This window comes from Rosa chinensis, chromosome 7, assembly GCF_002994745.2.
Source record: "Rosa chinensis cultivar Old Blush chromosome 7, RchiOBHm-V2, whole genome shotgun sequence".
Lineage (NCBI taxonomy): Eukaryota > Viridiplantae > Streptophyta > Magnoliopsida > Rosales > Rosaceae > Rosa > Rosa chinensis.
Genome location: NC_037094.1, coordinates 29,126,000 through 29,142,685, shown reverse-complemented (window position 1 = coordinate 29,142,685; position 16,686 = coordinate 29,126,000). Strand labels below are relative to the sequence as shown.

The following is a 16,686-nucleotide window of genomic DNA, read 5'->3' as shown; positions in this document are numbered from 1 at the left end:
TGAAGCTATTTATAGTTTTAAATCTTTCAGAGAGAGGATATATTGTCCAATGATTATGAACTCGTCACGTAAGCGATGACATATTTCAAAGTTGGTCAATAATTGGCTTGGTGGAAATTATTACATATCTAACCTTGAGCCAGGAACCTCACAAGGCTGCTTTTGTTTGTTTATTGGAGGATAGAAATGGTAGTTAAACATATCAAAGTAAACAATCCAACCAATTGTTGCCATTGTTTACCAACAATCACTTGGGACAAAAATTGATCTATCCTAGAATTTGAAAATAGAAATTCTGCAAATAGAAATTCTGCAAGTCATCAACAAAAAATTGAAATCCTGCATATTTCTTAATGAAGGATCAAATCAAATTTTCCATTGTCTGGGTGGAAAGAGATAGAAGAAGGCAAGAAGCAATTAAACTTGTCTCGATCTACTAGTTTTCTATGATTCCACTGCAGCAGGCTACTGTGCTATCAAATCATTATTTCAATCGATCGATGTAAGTGCTGACACACTGTTTGCCCATGGTCACCTAAATGAACATTTTATTGTCACCATCTTCTTTATGCTAACCGGGTATAAAACCAAACTCGCAATGACAAGAGGGGCGATGTTGTAACAATCAAGCCTCGGATAATTCATGAACACAAAAGAACTCGGTGATGCTGGTCCATCTTTAAGAAAAAAACAAACTTAGTCGGAGTTACTAAATTAATTATAGAAAATTACATAGTAGCACATGACCAAAGATATAACACAGAAAACTCACCTTCAATTTGTTTTATACAAATAAGGACACAAGCCCAGGCCCAAAACCAAATAAAGCATGCCTAACTTCAAATTTGGATAGAAAATGACTAAAATGCTCAGTTTTTATTATAATTTACGCTCATGCCACTGCTATAATCCTCACCAACCAAAATCTGAAATCCCCAAATGCAAAACGCAAATCAGAAAACCTAAAAACCCCAGCGACATATCCAAAACGCTTTGCAAAATCTCTGTAGTACGTAGCAGCACTCAGCTTGAAATATCAGCCATGTCCATGACTCTCAAAGCTTCGCAGCTGTAAATATAATGATAGAGTCGTTGTGGTGAGGCCGAGGATGAGGTTGGCTGTGAAAAAGCTGAAGGAGGAGGAGGTGCTGCCGGAGCCGGAGAAGGAGAAGGAGAAGGACCGCGTGATTGTGATTTTGGAGAAGGAAGACTCCGATTCGGAGGGTGAAAGGGAGGAAGAAGAAGGAGAGAACAAAGCTGTGATGGCTGACGATAGTGGTGGCTTGAGTGCTAACAAGGTTGCTGGGCAAGAAGAAGAGAACAGTACGACGCTGTTTCCAGAAAAGGTATCCGAAAATTTGCGCCTTTATTTTAGTTGGGTCGATGCTGGTTCTGATGAATTGTGTTCCTTATTTGTTTAATTCTTATATTGATGCATGAAGCATTTATTTTGTTTAATTTATGGATTTTCTGTATTAGTTATCTATGGATATAGGTTTTGATTGCAATAGTTACTTATAGAATGCTTTGGGTTACTGAAAGTGATGTTCAATTTATCATAATAAAGCGAAAGAGATTGTCTTAACTGATACATGCACTAGGTGCTGGAAACCCGCAGATATTTGGTGATGTGATGGGAATGCTTAACCATGTTTCCATGTATATTGATTATCTGAACATCTTCTATTGCAGCTTTGGAACTTATCCCATTTAAAATTGTTGTTCTGGCTTCTGGTTTTGTTATATCAATGTTCTTATCTTGCTATGTGTGAAGTACGTACATATTATTGTTATGTGCTACTGTGTGCAGTTTATTTTTGTTATGTGCTACTGTGTGCAGTTTATTGTTGTTATGTGCTACTGTGTTCAGTTTACTTGAAGTTTCTTTCTGCATTTTATTATTGTTATGTGCTACTGTGTTCAGTTTATTTGAAGTTTCTTTCTGCAGTTTATTATTGTTATGTGCTACTGTGTTCAATTGAAGTTTCTTTGTGCAGTTTATTATTGTTATGTGCTACTGTGTGCAGTTTATTGTTGTTATGTGCTACTGTGTTCAGTTTACTTGAAGTTTCTTTCTACAGTTTATTATTGTTATGTGCTATTGTGTTCAGTTTATTTGAAGTTTCTTTCTGCAGTTTATTATTGTTATGTGCTACTGTGTTCAATTGAAGTTTATACGAAGTTTATTTGTGCAGTTTATTATTGTTATGTGCTACTGTGTTCAATTGAAGTTTCTCTTTGTGCAGTTTATTATTGTTATGTGCTACTGTGTGCAGTTTATTGTTGTTATGTGCTACTGTGTGCAGTTTATTTGAAGTTTCTTTCTGCAATTTATTTGTGCAGTTTATTATTGTTATGTGCTACTGTGTTAAATTGACGTTTATTTGTGCAGTTTATTATTGTTGTGTCTACTGTGTGCAGTTTATTATTGTTATGTGCTACAAGTGCAGTAGTAGGATTAGACTAGTGCAGTAGCAGGATTGGACGATGACGAGTGCAGTAGCAGAACAGGAGTACAAGGACAGTAGCAGAACTAGACGGAGTATGAGTGTAGCGAGTGCAGTAGCAGGATTAGACAATCATAAGTGCAGTAGCGGAACATGAGTAGCAGAACTGGACATGAGTACAAGCGCAGTAGCAGAACTTGACGAGTATGAGTGCAGCGAGTGCAGTAGCAGGAATGGATGAGTGCAATAGTAGGATTAGGCGATGAGATGAGAGTAGTAGGAGAGTGAGGTCTTGTGGTGTAACATAAAGAAATTATTCTCAAGGAAAAAAAAAAGTAATATAAACATATTATTCTCAAGGAAAAAAAAAAGTAACATAAAGGGATTATTCTCAGAAAAAAAAAAACATAAAAGAATTAGAAGTCAAACGAAGTAATTAAGGGAAAAAAAGTAAATTAACTCATGACATTTGACAAGTGGAGAGCAGATTGTCCTTATTTGTAAGATTTAATCATTATAAAAGGATTAGAAGTTAAAACAAGTAGTTATGGGTAAAAAAGTAAATTAACTCATGACATGTGGCAAGTGGATAGCACATTGTCCTTATTTGTAAGATTTAGTCCTTATATGTTTAATTTAATCTTTAAATGATGTATTTTTTAAGTCATCTTTTGTCAATAACTTATATGTAATTTGTTAAATTAATTAATCATGGATGCAAAAGTCCTTAGCGATGTTGGTAATGGACTGCCAACACATAGTATCAGAGCCATGTTAGGCTAGAACCACCTTTACCAAAGTGCATCCAAGCTTTTCATAAAAAAAAAAGTGCATCCAAGCTCAACATAGCTCGCATACCTGTTTATTGTCCTCAACTTCCCCAATTTCCCAATGAGATTGAGGGTTAAATGACTCGACTCCATCCTTCCGCTTCAAGATTTCATTATTTATAAATTTCTACGAATTTCATAATTTTTTCATTTAAACACACTACAGTAAAATGTAAAATTGCAAGTTCTAATCGGAGGGGTTCAAAAAGGGAATCGGAGTGGATTATAATAACACTCAACTAAATCTCCAGGGTTTTAGCAACTCTCACCTGCCCTCCATATCCCTTCTCTCTCAACCATGGACGCCACCATCACCCCATCCCCAATCCCCGACCCGAACCCGAACGCCGCCCCAGCTGTCTCCTGTTGGAGCAACACTGTGAAGAAGCAACCGGACCCAAAGCCCCAAAACTCCTCCGACTCCTCCTCAGTCACCGCCGGCAAAGTATTTGTCAAAAGCTGCGAATCCTCCAAGGGCATAGCCGTCGCCTTCGTCGACGCCAATGCTATCATTCAAGGCGGCGAGACCCTCACCCACTGCGCTGACAAGTTCGTCTCCGTCCCAGAGGTCATGGACGAGGTCCATGACCCTGTTTCCCGCCACCGCCTCGCCGTCGTTCCCTTCCAAGTTTAGACCATGGAACCCTCCCCTGAATCCCTCAATAAAGGTCAAAAGCTTCAACCTTTACTTCACATTTTTCCTCAATTTTTTTTTTTTAGGTTGATTCCTTGTTATGTGATTGAGAATTGGGATATATGAGTTGTTGAAGTGCTTGAATTAGGGTTGATAGGGTTTTGTGTTGTTTATGGGCAGTTCTTAAGTTTGCAAGGGCTACTGGGGATTTATAGACACTGTCATATGTGGATGTTAAGCTCATTGCTATGACTTATACATTGGAAGCTCAGATACATGGCACTGAGCACCTCAGGGACTGTCCTCCACTGGTGCATACTGTCAATGTGAGGAGGTTGCCAGAGAAGGACTTGCTTGGGTGGGGAAATAATATGCCTAATTTGGAAGAGTGGGAAGCGCTGGAGAACGAAGCGGAGGATAAGTTGAACCCCAGTTCGAGGATTCTTCCGCTGAAAGATATAAACTTGAATGTTATTGAGGATTCTGAGAGCCGTTCTGTTGATGGTTCTACTGTGGAAGTTAGGAGTGATGTTCGTTCTGAGAATCAGGAGGGTGGTGAAGGCATTTAGGGTAGACATAGGAGATATTTTCCAAAGAAGAAAGAGATAAAGATTGAAGGGAAGATGGTTTCTGATTGAATTAATGCATCCTAAGGACAAGCTGATGATAATGCCGGTGATTGGATGCCTGAGATGATTTCCTGGTGACCTGGTGTAAGCTTGATCAGGGTTAGCTTTAGTCTGCATGCATGGAAGAGATCCCGGTTAGTTTACCTACGTACTTTCCAAATCATATTGATGTTGAATTTGGGGTTTAGGGTTTGCTGAATATAGCGTTTTACAGGCATATATGGAGTTGCTATTAGAAGGTTTGTACCTGTAAGTTGATTCTAACCATGGCCGCTGATTTATCACTAGTTCACTACCTTGGCTTGTAGTAGATGATTTCCATAAGACTATATTTTGCGGATAAATCTGGAGGTTGACTTGCATTTTTCTTTTCGTTTCTTGATAATTTACATTTACTTAAAAAGGGAAGATCTACTTTCAGAAGCCCGCTTAGGGAAAAAATTAATTGTATCCCTGAAGTTCCATTAGTGCAAGCTGTGGATGAATTGTTCCTTCTCCTATTCATTTAACAATGATATGTTCAGTCATGCAATGGATCAGACTTTCTGGCTAGAGGTTCCCTGTGCCGTTAGTGACGAAAACATTTCAAAGAGAATTTTGACTCACCAATTAATGCAAACTGGAGCTGAAGCTGACTAGGAATGATCGAGAAGCTTTCTTTGCTTGTTGATGGATGTTTGACCGTTGGCTCGAAGATGAGGGGGATACCTGCATAAAACTCTTTGATTCCTAAGTCAGGATATTTCTCTGTCGAGTGTAATCAAATAAGTCGGAATCAGATGTCTTACTTGGCCTTCGTGCCCCTATTTATAGGTGTAGGAGGACTTTGGTCATAAGTCGTGATTACTACCGTCTTTATACCTGTAATTACTATTGACCTTTATGACCGTCATCATTGCCGTGTGTTGATGTCTAAAAGTTCAGCGGTAGCTGAACCTTGGTTAACGCTGATCCGATGGGCGGACTGCTACTTTTGATATTCAGAGCTTCCGTTAACCTGTTAAGTAAAATACAGAAGGCGTCAGAGGGAGACTGCGTTGGGCGGTCTTCTCTTCTCCAATGCCTAAGTTAGTCAATGTATTTATATTGACAAAGTAACAGTAGGTAAGTAGTAAATGCGTAATTTATGAGGAGAGAGGAGAGAACCTTTTATGGGTGAAGAGGGAGTTGATCTTCTCCATGTTTTCGATGTGGAACTGATATGCTTTAGTTCCCAGCTTTTGAAGCTTCTGATGCAATCTTGGCGCGGCGCATGGCAGCGCGTTAGCTGTGATCTGGGGGTACGCTGGGGCTCAGACGGTAGCCTGCTTGGCTGTGTTCCCGTAGGTCACCCATTTGGTGGGTTTTGGTACCGCTGGCGGTGGCATGAGTGTGGCTCATTATAGCTAATTATGCTTGCAAATGCCTATGTAAGTACAAGTCCCCCAAGTCCCCAGTCAAGGAGGGCAATCTTGGTTGAGGTGTTGCCTAGCGGTTCGAAGCGTTACTTCCGCTAGACTTGCAAAAGCATAATTAGCGTCAGTGCGTTGTCAACCATGGTCTTACCGAGCAAACGCTTTATACCCTTTCGGGTGGGCCCCTGCTAGGCCCCTCAGGGAGTCCCCCACTCCTCGGCTAAGATAGACCTCTGTTTGGCCTGTGTATTGTTTTTTGAGGGGAGCTACGCTGAGCAGAGGGTGTTGGGTAGCGAGCCCAATCTTTGATACCCAAGTGGCGGGGGTTAACGTGCCTGATCAGGGCCATCGAAGACTGTTGACGTGTCCCCTTGTCCCGGAGGACCATGGCCTCTGTGATGCCGCGTGGCGGTCGTCGTAGGTTTGATTGTAATGCCGCGTGGAGGTCGTTGTCAGAATGAGGTGTTACCTCGGGAATTGCCGTTGGCGGAATCTCCTCTGTTGATATTAAGCGGCAAAAAGCATCGCGGGGACCTGGCTTGTTGCCGTTTAGCGGACTGTCTTGCTTGCAGGAGGGAGAAGTTCCGCTAGTGGAGTTGCGCTTTAACGGAGACTCTCTTGCAAGAAGAAAAGGGAGTTTCGCTAGCGGAGTTGCGCTTAGCGTAGACTCGCTTGCAAAAAGGAAAGGGAGTTTCGCTTAGCGGAGACTCGCTTGCAAGAAGAAAAAGGGAGTTGCGCTTAGCGGAGACTCGCTTGCAAGAAGGAAAGTGAATTTCGCTAGCGGAGTTTACGCTTAGCGGAGACCCGCTTGCAAGAACAAAAGGGAGTTCCGCTAGCAGAGTTGCGCCTAGCAGAGACTTACTTGCAAGAAGAAAAGGGAGTTCCGCTAGCGGAGACTTTGACGATTGGTAGTCTCCCTTTTTCATGGTTACTTCAGGTAGACGCTTCGTCTAACGATGCCCGACACGTGGCCGTCACAGATTGGGTTAGCGTGCGTGATAACGTCTCTTCAGCACGCTCGTCTCTTTGCCATTAATGCGAGTAATTATTGATTTTGTAACTGAGGCGTTGCCTCGGTTAATCCGCGGAGTAAGTGCGTTCTTGGGTCATGTATACGGCCGTGGTGCGATGTCGTTTTTCAGCGGACGGCCTAGATTGGTTTGATGTTGACATAAAAGAGAGGGAAACTGAGTAGTTTGACACTTCGCACTTTGAACTGATATAGTCGTTGTCAAGCTTTGCTCTGAGATCCGAGGAGGAGATTCTACGATTTCGTGAAGTTATCGATCGTTGAAGGGCGAAGGTCTCTTGAAGTAAAAACGAGCACCTTGAAGCACGCCAGAGTTTCCATCTTTAAGGTTGGTATTCTGAATCTCGTCCTTGTTTCATTGGATCTTCTTTGTTTGTCTGTTTCTGGTTTTGCTATTTCGAAGTGGTTTCTGTCGTTCCCTGGTGTATCTAAGGGTCTTGAATTGTGTTTTGGGGTGGGTTTTAGGTGTTTGACAGAGGGTTGGGGTTTCTTGCCTTGCTAGATGGTCGAATCTGGGTTTGAGTGTGGATGCGTTTTGTTCTTGTTTTGGCACTTTCTGGGATTTCTGGGTATGGGTATTCTTGGATTAAAATTGACGTAGGGATAGCCTAGATCTTATGTGAACTGACTGGTTTGGGTTTTAGGGTTTGTGATGGCTAGCGTCGTAGAGGTCTCGAGCAGTGAGGATTCCGGGTCTGACTTGTCATTCAGTGTTGTGGATAAGGTGTTTATTGACTCGTTGCGTCCGTCTGCCCATGCAGGAACCTCACTGTCCAAACCGCTAGATATCGAGTCGCTACAGACAATACCTTGGGAGGTGGCAATGGGTCGTGCCGGCCGTGTAGAGAGCTCTAGGATGGGGGAGGAAGCTGCTGCCCGCAATAGGCGTGAAGAGCGGTTAGCGAGCAATAACGCCGCTAGTGGTTCTACTGACGGGGTAGAGTATGGCGGTGGAGAGATAGAGTCCGCTTAGGTTCTAAGTGATGGCACCGCAGTTGACAAGGCTGGAGGGCCGATGATTGTGGCTGCCTTCAACCGTCTGAAGCAGGTGTTCCGCTTGCCCGGAGTGGTGAAGTTGCGTTCACCAACTGCTGGTGAGAAGGTATCCATTCTGTCATTGGGGTACGCTGCCGTGCATGAGGCGATCTTCCGCCAGGGGGTGACATTTCCTCTCCTGCCAAATCTGCAAATCCTAGTTTGCGAGTTTGGTATCGCTTTTGGGCAAGTATGCCCTAATATGTGGTGGTCGCTCATGGCGCTTAACTCACTATGGCGCTTATCCGGTTGCGAGGGTCCAACCGTGGCGGAGGTGGGGGGGGGGGGGTTTCTCCATATGTGATGAATTCTGCCCATGCATGGGTGACGGCTTCGCCCATGACGTGGTCATATGCTGCATTTGGATGGTTATAATTGAGATGATAGAGGAATGGTCCCTTTAGGAGTTCTTGCTTGAAGGCTGCCAGCACCATTGTTTTATCAAGATCTCGGCATTGAGATGCCGCCACTCGCCACCGGGTGACGAATGTCTTCAATGTTTCCTCTTCACCCTGCTTGACGTTGAACAACTGACTTGTGTTGTGATGTTCGGCGGCTAATAGGATGAACCGAGAGAGGAAAGCGTATGATAGTGCGTGGAATGAGTCAATTGATCCTGGTGGGCACTCAAAAAACCAACTCATTTCCTCATTATCCAGCGTTTCGCTGAATAAGTGGCAGAGGGTGGCGTTATCGAACCCCTTGTTGTTGGTGACTTTTTTGAAGGTATCCATATGAACAAAGGGGTCAATCATGCCGCCATAATGTGACATCTTTGGTGTCTTTGCGTGTGCCGGGCGGATGACACGTAGGATCCTGGCGGTGAATGGTCCTGGCTTGGACGCAAAGAGGGGATTTGGCATTGGTGCTGGGGCGCCTGCCTCCGCTCGGATTAGCCTTTGCTCTAGTTGTTGCATCCTTTCCAGGATTAGGATTTTTGCGTCACCAGTGGGCCCTGCCTGGAGGTTCTGCTGGGCCAGTTCCTACCTGGGGGCATTTGGATTTCCCTAAGTTCTAGCCCTGATTGCCGAGTGGTTGGTGTGTGGCTGTGACTCCGCCTCCTACTCCAAAATTAGTAGTGGCTGTGACCTCAATCAAAGGTTGACTCTTCAGTCATTTCGAAGTAGAGGCAAGAAATTCTAGTGTCAGCTATCAAAGCCAGCTTCACAGGACCTTCTGCACCTTCTTCAACTGTGTTAATCCCAGTATTTTGGTTGATATCTGTTTTGGTAAAGCCAGGACTAACTGCGTTTGTCGCAATTTCAGGATACTTCTTTGCCAAGACTCTTGTATAAGCATTCAGAGCTGCTTTTGATACAATGTAAGAAGATATGTTTAGAGGCCAGCCTTTGGATTCTATCAAATCCTGCTTCACATCCTCCAGAAATTCCTCAACCAGCTTGTCCACTTTTTCCTCGGTGAGGTTATTGACATCCCCTAGCTCTTTCTCGGCTCTCTCATTTGCAATAACCTAAAACAAAAAAGGCAGTTCAAACATTATTACAGTTGATTGTAACATATGTTATATTGGCAACCTAGACCATATATTGAAAACACCGATATGATCTATGGTCTTGATTTTACAGTGTGACAACATAACATGGTACACTGTGTTGTAGGAAAATATCTCATTATTTATGTTAAAAGTCGATCGAGTTTTGGTTGTGTACCCTTAGCTGTCCAAGTGCTGAAGAGACATTTACTATCCTTGCTGCTTCTGATTTTTGAAGAAGGGGAAGAAGTGCTTCTGTGAGTTGCTTGATTCCATAATAGTTTGTTTTCAAGCAATCCTCTGCCGTCTCGTATGTTTGCACTAAAACTTCTTTCAGTGATGTAGAACCTAAAACCTGCACATAGTATCATTCGTAAACATTTGACATAACAAAAAGAACATGAACATGCATGAAACAAATCAGTTTTACAGTGAAATGATGTAGTCTCCAAAATGGTAGATAAAATCCGAAGTTTCAATCCCTCCTCCCCAAAGATTAAACCTTGATTTTTATCGACTTACATTTTGACGATCCACTACGACGTTATCGGTGAGGTATGTGGATCCAAGGACTCCTGCATTGTTAACCTTTGACATTGAGAAAGTTATTGTGTTAGAACAAGTATAGTACTCCAGTAAAAAAGGAAAAGAGTGCATACAATTTTGAAAAAAAAAAAGATTGGATAGAGGAACAAATACCAAAATGTCAAGCTTTCCAAACTGAGTTTTGAGAAAATGTGCCAGAGAAGCAATGGTAGTTGGGTTATTTATATCTAGCTGATGAAAGACCACATCAGAGAAACCAGAGGCCTTAAGCTTTTCAACAGCTTCTGTGCCTCTCTTCACATCTCTTGCTGTTAGTACCATCCCAACTCCATTAGAAGCTAATTGCCTACTAATCTCAAGTCCAATCCCTTTGTTGGCTCCAGTAACAACAGCAATCCTAATATCACCCGAAAAGAAAACCAAAAATTGATCAAAATCAAGAAAGATAAAAAGTAGCAATGAAAATGAAAGATTGAAGTACCTCTTGGACCCAAAACTGATGGTTGTTTCTGCCATTTGTTATACAGATTTGGAGAAAAGGTATGTGTGTGCTTTAAGAATGTAGATGATGGTTCACAATGAATAATAGAATTGTTTGTGTTTGAGATCTTCCTTGTGTCCATGAAGCTATTTATTTCAAACTCTTTCAGAGAGGATATTGTGACTCATGAGTATGAACTTAATTGGTCACGTAGGCGATGACGTAAACAAACAATCCATGCAAGTGCTGACGCTCATGGTCACCTAAATGAGCATTGATATAGTTGAGAAAATTTAGTAATGAAGAGAGAGGCTATAGAGACAAAGGATTCATATTGAAGTGGTGAATAATTGAGTCGATACGAGACAATCGATTTGCGGGGCTAAGAACAAATGAATTAAAGAAGAGAAAATTATCGTAAGACAACTAAATTAATTTCAACTATCTTATCAGTCTCTATTGTTGGATTTAAATTCAATAACAGTTGAACACAACTGAGTAAAGAACTAATTGAGTAGATGAACATGACTCTAATCAACACTCTCTAATGATAGTAAAGTGAGATGCAAATGCTTCCACAGTTCTACCACACATAAGTGTGAAATCTCACTTTACCTTTTTAACAGTATTAGCTCGATCTGCAACAATTTCCTTTTACTTTCATCTACTTTTGATGTCCCTCGATTTTGCGAGTTTATAAACTAGGGAGGGCTAGTAGGTCATAAGGAGTAGGATTTGAACCTACAACTGGTATCAAGTCATACGTAAAATGTTTAGTAGTGCTTATCTTGTGGAAATATCCCGTATCTTTATGGTAGAGGCGTAGAGCATAGTTTCACTGAGGTTGAACAAGAGAAATTCTTACATAATGCAAAACACCCCTTATACGTGCACAGATTGGTCAGCCCTACCAGATACGTAGTACGTCTACGTCTGTCCTACGTACGAATCTCTCTAGCAAGCAATCCCTCAAAATAGTTGTGACGGGTAATTTTTACCCCTCTCGGTCTGGGTAAAATTGCAAGTTTGGGACTTTGGGGGAATAAAATTCTAATCAAGTAAATACTAAATAGGGAGAGGGGGTTAACAAAATTAAAAACGAAATTGGGTCTAGTTGCCTCCTTCCTTTAGACGACACTAAAACTCTCAACTAAATCTCTAGGGTTTTAGCAACTCTCACCTGCCTCCATATCCCTTCTCTCTCAACCATGGACGCCACCGTCACCCCAGCCCCAATCCCCGACCCGAACCCGAACGCCGTCTCCTGTTGGAGCAACATCGTGAAGAAGCAGCCGGACCCAAAGCCCCAAAACTCCTCCGACTCCTCAATCGCCGCCGGCAAAGTATTCGTCGAAAGCTGTAAGTCCTCCAAGGGCATAGCCGTCGCCGTCGTCGACGCCAATGCTATCATTCAAGGCGGCGAGACCCTCGCCCACTGCGCCGACAAGTTCGTCTCCGTCCCAGAGGTCATGGACGAGGTCCGTGACCCTGTTTCCCGCCACCGCCTCGCCGTCGTTCCCTTCCAAGTTCAGACCATGGAACCCACCCCTGAATCCCTCAATAAAGGTCAAAAGCTTCAACCTTTACTTCACATTTTCCCTCAATTTTATCAATTAATTTTGGGCTGATTCCTTGTTATGTGATTGAGAATTGGGATATATGAGTTGTTGAAGTGTTTGAATTAGGGTTGATAGGGTTTTGTGTTGTTTATGGGCAGTTGTTAAGTTTGCGAGGGCTACTGGGGATTTACAGACACTGTCAGATGTGGATGTTAAGCTCATTGCTATGACTTATACATTGGAGGCTCAGATACATGGCACTGAGCACCTCAGGGACTGTCCTCCGCCGGTGCATACTGTCAATGTGAGGAGGTTGCCGGAGAAGGACTTGCCCGGGTGGGGAAATAATGTGCCTAATTTGGAAGAGTGGGAAGCGCTGGAGAACGAAGCGGAGGATAAGTTGAACCCCAGTTCGAGGATTCTTCCGCTGAAAGATATAAACTTGAATGTTATTGAGGATTCTGAGAGTCGTTCTGTTGATGGTTCTGCCGTGGAAGTTACGAGTGATGTTCGTTCTGAGAATCAGGAGGGTGGTGAGGGCATTCAGGGGAGACATAGGAGATATTTTCCAAAGAAGAAAGAGATAAAGATTGAAGGAAAGATGGTTTCGGATGGAATTGATGCATCCCAAGGACAAGCTGATGATAATGCGGGTGATTGGATGCCTGCCGTCAGTCGGAGTACACATAGAAGGTTTTTGAGAAGAAAAGCAAGACGTGAGTCTTATGAGGCATCGGCTGATAATGATTCTCAGCAAGATGCTGAGGAAAACACCAGTGGTGACGTACTTGTAGATGCTAGGAGCCAGGATCAAACATCGCCTTCTAAATTTGAAGAGGCATGTTGCAGACCTGTGGAGAGTGAGATGACAGAAGAGAAGAATTTTGATGAAGATCTTTCCTCAATCCTTGAGCAAACAAGGCGTGATGAAGATTCACTAAGGGCTCTTCAAAAAGGGAAGGAGCAGCATGGGGTTGAGGATAATGATTTCAAAGCAGGGGAAAGCACTTCTGATAACAGTGTGAATTTTGCTGTTGAGGGAGATGAGGTTGAAGTGATAAATGAAGGTCTGGATCACTTGGAGATCTCAAGTCATAATGATGGTAGTGTTGATACATCAAATGTTAACGATGATAGCAGTGAGCAGAGCTGGATGCTGCGATCCTTATCTGAGTCTAGTGTAGCATGTATAACAAGTGATTTTGCAATGCAAAATGTTATTCTGCAGATGGGTTTACGGTTGTTGGCACCAGGAGGAATGCAGATCCGCCAGCTGCACAGGTATTTGTTTGATACATATACATCAATTTTAATAACATTTATTCTTTTACTAACTGCATTTATTAAGGACTAGTTTCAATATGTTTTTGTTTTTCTATTTTCTGACTTTTAATTGAAAAAGGAATCATTTGTGTAATAGGTTTTATCATATAAACACATTTTAAAAAGCAGTCACTCTGCTGCTTTGCCAAGATTCATGCTTCACGGTTGTTTAAAACACTGCACATAAGATGATGTGTTAGGAAAAATGACTTGCATATAAGTTGCTTTGGATGAATTTAAATATTCTTTCCTCCAGACTGGGGCCTCTAATATTTGCTTGATGAAACTACTGTATCATAAGCATCTGTGCTTATAGTTGATCTCTCATCTTTCCTAGGTGGATTTTGAAATGCCATGCTTGTAACACTGTGACTGCTGAAATTGGGAGAATATTTTGTGATGGAGTTTCTATCCCACGTCTCATGTACACTAGTGTAAGTTTCATAGAGCTCTATATTCTCAGGAATAGGTTCTGACGTTGAGGCGTCCCCCAACGATAACCATAACTCGAAAGATTCTCATAAGACGGATTTTGAGTCTTGATGATCAAAGGATTGAAATGTGCCATAGTATCCTTCGAACTCACGGGCCTCCCACTCATCCTAGCTGGAGCCATGGCCTGTAACGCCAGAGTGCCACTCTCTTTGGAGTTGGCACCATGCCTACCTCCGTGTAGGGTGGCGCTATGTCCTCTCGTAGGGACGTACTTCCTTGCAGGCATGTTTGCAGCATATTTGTGTGATCTCGTCACTTTAATAGGGATCAAGATGAGACATAGTGGGGACAGACCACGACAATTCCTGTTGTTCTTGTTGAACATCTGTGTTCTTATCTCCCCCGAACGACGGGAAGACTGTTTCATCAAAGTGACATCCGCAAATCTAGCGGTAAGGAGATCGCCTTGCAAGGGCATTAAGTGGTGGACAATTGTTGGAGTCTCAAATCCAACTGAGATGCCCATTCGTCTGTAAGGACCTATCATAGTGCGCTGTGGTAGCGCAATGGGCACATAAATGGCTCACTCAAATGTGCGTAAGTATTAAATAGTTGTACCCAGTCACTAGCTGTAACGCAGGGGTACATTGAGTGGCGGTAGGTCGTAGACGAATTAGCATAGCTGCATGTGATATTGCATCATCTCAAGCGGATATAAGGAGAATGGTGCGCATTATCATCGTAGTCGTTTCCGCGAGACCAATTGGGGTGTACATAGGAATATGATGTCCAACATCAATCCCAATGCAATAACCATCGAAAGTCTTCGATGTAAACTCTCCAGCATAGTCAAATCCAATTGACTGAATATGATGATTTGGGGAGTGAGCCCGTTGTCATATGATATCTGCTAGGAGTGTAGCGTAAGCAACATTACAAGTGGACAATGGCACGACACGTGACCAGCGTGTTTGCGTGTCAACCAACATCATGAGATATTTAAACATCCGCAAGTTGGTTGAATCAGTCCATAGAATCCCCATGGATTTGATGTAAGAATAGAATGAGTTTTTTCATATCCTTTGCGTAGGACGGTCTCAGTCCTAATTTCCCGAATGAACTGGCTTTGCAAAATGAGCGAGAGGCCTTAGAAGCGACCAATGAGGATTTTGGTTGGGCCTGAGCGTCTGTAGCGCTATTAGAAGCAAAATGTGTGACTACATCTCCCATCATGGCGTTGGAGCCATGGAAATTAGCATGTATGGCGTCATGGCCACAAGGAGGAACAACCATGGCGTTATGCTCATGGTTGGCGCCTTTTATGGCGTCATCAGATTCTTGCTTCGTTTTGCTCAAAATGATGGATGTCCGAGTGAAGTCTTTAGTAGACGGATCATCATATCATGACCAGGATGACCTATCCTGTCGTGACAAAGCCAATATGTGTCTAAATCCAAGAGATCTTCTCTCATAACTTTATTGGATTTAATAGCTCGAATAGTGACATAGAGTCCACTAGAGAGACATATGAACTTCTCTAAGATGCGTCTTTGTTCGCAATCGTTAGAGGTATTCGCAAAGGAACTCATCTCTGTTCTACATGCGTTTTCGCATGGAATCCATTGGCTATTCATAGGGCAATATGCCCTAAGAGCGTAGAGAGTTTCTGTGACAGTAATTAAGGTGCCATTTGGCAAGTGGAACTTGGGCTATTCCATGTCCTTGAATTAATATTGATGGCCCAGCCATCGTAGTTACAAAGTAATATGCTCAGAATCAAAATTGAGTCATAATGAAAAGAACTCGAAATTTTATTCATAAGCCAATGGAGTACATCATTGTTTCTTTGATCAAAGAAAATCTAATCCAATAAACATGGCAATCGCCTACATCTCTTGAAAAATAAAAAGACTTAATCAAAATCGCCAGTTTCTGGGTCTTGATCCTTATAGTCTTCCACCCTTAGATCGAGATCGCCATCTTGATCTTCTTGTTCCATGTAATTTGCTTCCCTTGCTTCACGATACGTCTTGTATGCGTTTGCAACATTCTGGGGTGCTGTACATGCTTTGGCCCAATGTTCAGTTGATCCACATCGAAAACAAACATCATTATGGTCAGGCTCCCTTGATCGAGGCGCCATTGGGGCGCGATTTGGACGACCAATGCTCTTGGTGGCGTTACCACCATGGTCGGAGGCTCCTCCTCTCTCTCACTTCACACGTTGACCTCTACGGTTCCGTGCACGCCTCTCTTGGTGATTTCCTTCCTCTTTAGGGCGAACATATGGACCAGAATGTCCAGAATTGTCCCTAGTCTTAGGGTTTCGCTCCTTGCGTCCTCCATTGGGGGCGCGTGTGGCGACCCGGAGACCGGATTACCACAGCGCCGCCTCCCCAAGGAACCCTACGCCCGCGACACTTAGAGAGCAAGTGTTTTGGGCCTAGAATTCCTCAAAGAGACAAGACCTTTGGGTTGGAGAACAAGAAATCTATAAGCCCGAAATTCTTGGGCTTGTATAGTGGGCTTGGCTCGTAATCACAAGATTACGAACTAGGCGAATAAGAGGAAAGGAAGGTGGTGTTGAGTTGAGTTTTAGAACCTATGTCAATTTTTAGTTCTTAGCCCAAGTTTGCATTAAGTTCATTAAATGGTAATTTATGTGAGTCTTCTAGGTCTAGCCCACTAGGACCTAAACTCAAATGGAGGTTCTAACCCTAGGGTTCCACTTTGGTGGTAAGCAATCACACACATCATCAACCATACATAATGTTACAAAAATTTAGTGAAATCAAGCAAGCCAAAAAGAAATAAAGTTTAAATAGAATAAAACAAATTGTGTCCTCCAAGG

The 16,686-nt window shown here is 42.7% G+C and overlaps 2 protein-coding genes across 2 annotated transcripts; one reads left to right on the top strand and one right to left on the bottom strand.

Moving 5' to 3' along the window:
- Nucleotides 1–9,089: 9,089 nt before the first annotated feature.
- LOC121048876 ((+)-neomenthol dehydrogenase-like) lies at nt 9,090–10,088 on the bottom strand. Its single transcript, XM_040511412.1, has 3 exons — nt 10,014–10,088; nt 9,670–9,846; nt 9,090–9,470 (listed from the first exon to the last, which is right to left on the bottom strand). Exons 1-3 carry the CDS (start codon nt 10,086–10,088, stop codon nt 9,090–9,092), a joined length of 633 nt encoding a protein of 210 aa, XP_040367346.1.
- Nucleotides 10,089–11,624: 1,536 nt separating this feature from the next.
- LOC112177750 (RNA-binding NOB1-like protein) lies at nt 11,625–16,516 on the top strand. The gene is made up of 4 exons (XM_024316011.2): nt 11,625–12,084; nt 12,236–13,358; nt 13,738–13,804; nt 16,511–16,516. Exons 1-4 carry the CDS (start codon nt 11,727–11,729, stop codon nt 16,514–16,516), a joined length of 1,554 nt encoding a protein of 517 aa, XP_024171779.1. The 5' UTR covers nt 11,625–11,726.
- The last annotated feature ends 170 nt before the right edge of the window (nt 16,517–16,686 follow it).

Excerpts from the sequence above, each read along its gene's own strand:
- LOC121048876 (XM_040511412.1), bottom strand. The coding sequence starts at position 10,088 with ATGTCAAAGGTTAACAATGCAGGAGTCCTTGGATCCACATACCTCACC. Across the intron at positions 9,847-10,013 it reads TCGTAGTGGATCGTCAAAAT|GTTTTAGGTTCTACATCACT; the intron begins GTAAGTCGATAA and ends TACTATGTGCAG. Across the intron at positions 9,471-9,669 it reads CAGCACTTGGACAGCTAAGG|GTTATTGCAAATGAGAGAGC; the intron begins GTACACAACCAA and ends TTTTTGTTTTAG.
- LOC112177750 (XM_024316011.2), top strand. The coding sequence starts at position 11,727 with ATGGACGCCACCGTCACCCCAGCCCCAATCCCCGACCCGAACCCGAAC. Across the intron at positions 12,085-12,235 it reads CCCTGAATCCCTCAATAAAG|TTGTTAAGTTTGCGAGGGCT; the intron begins GTCAAAAGCTTC and ends GTTTATGGGCAG. Across the intron at positions 13,359-13,737 it reads CAGATCCGCCAGCTGCACAG|GTGGATTTTGAAATGCCATG; the intron begins GTATTTGTTTGA and ends CATCTTTCCTAG.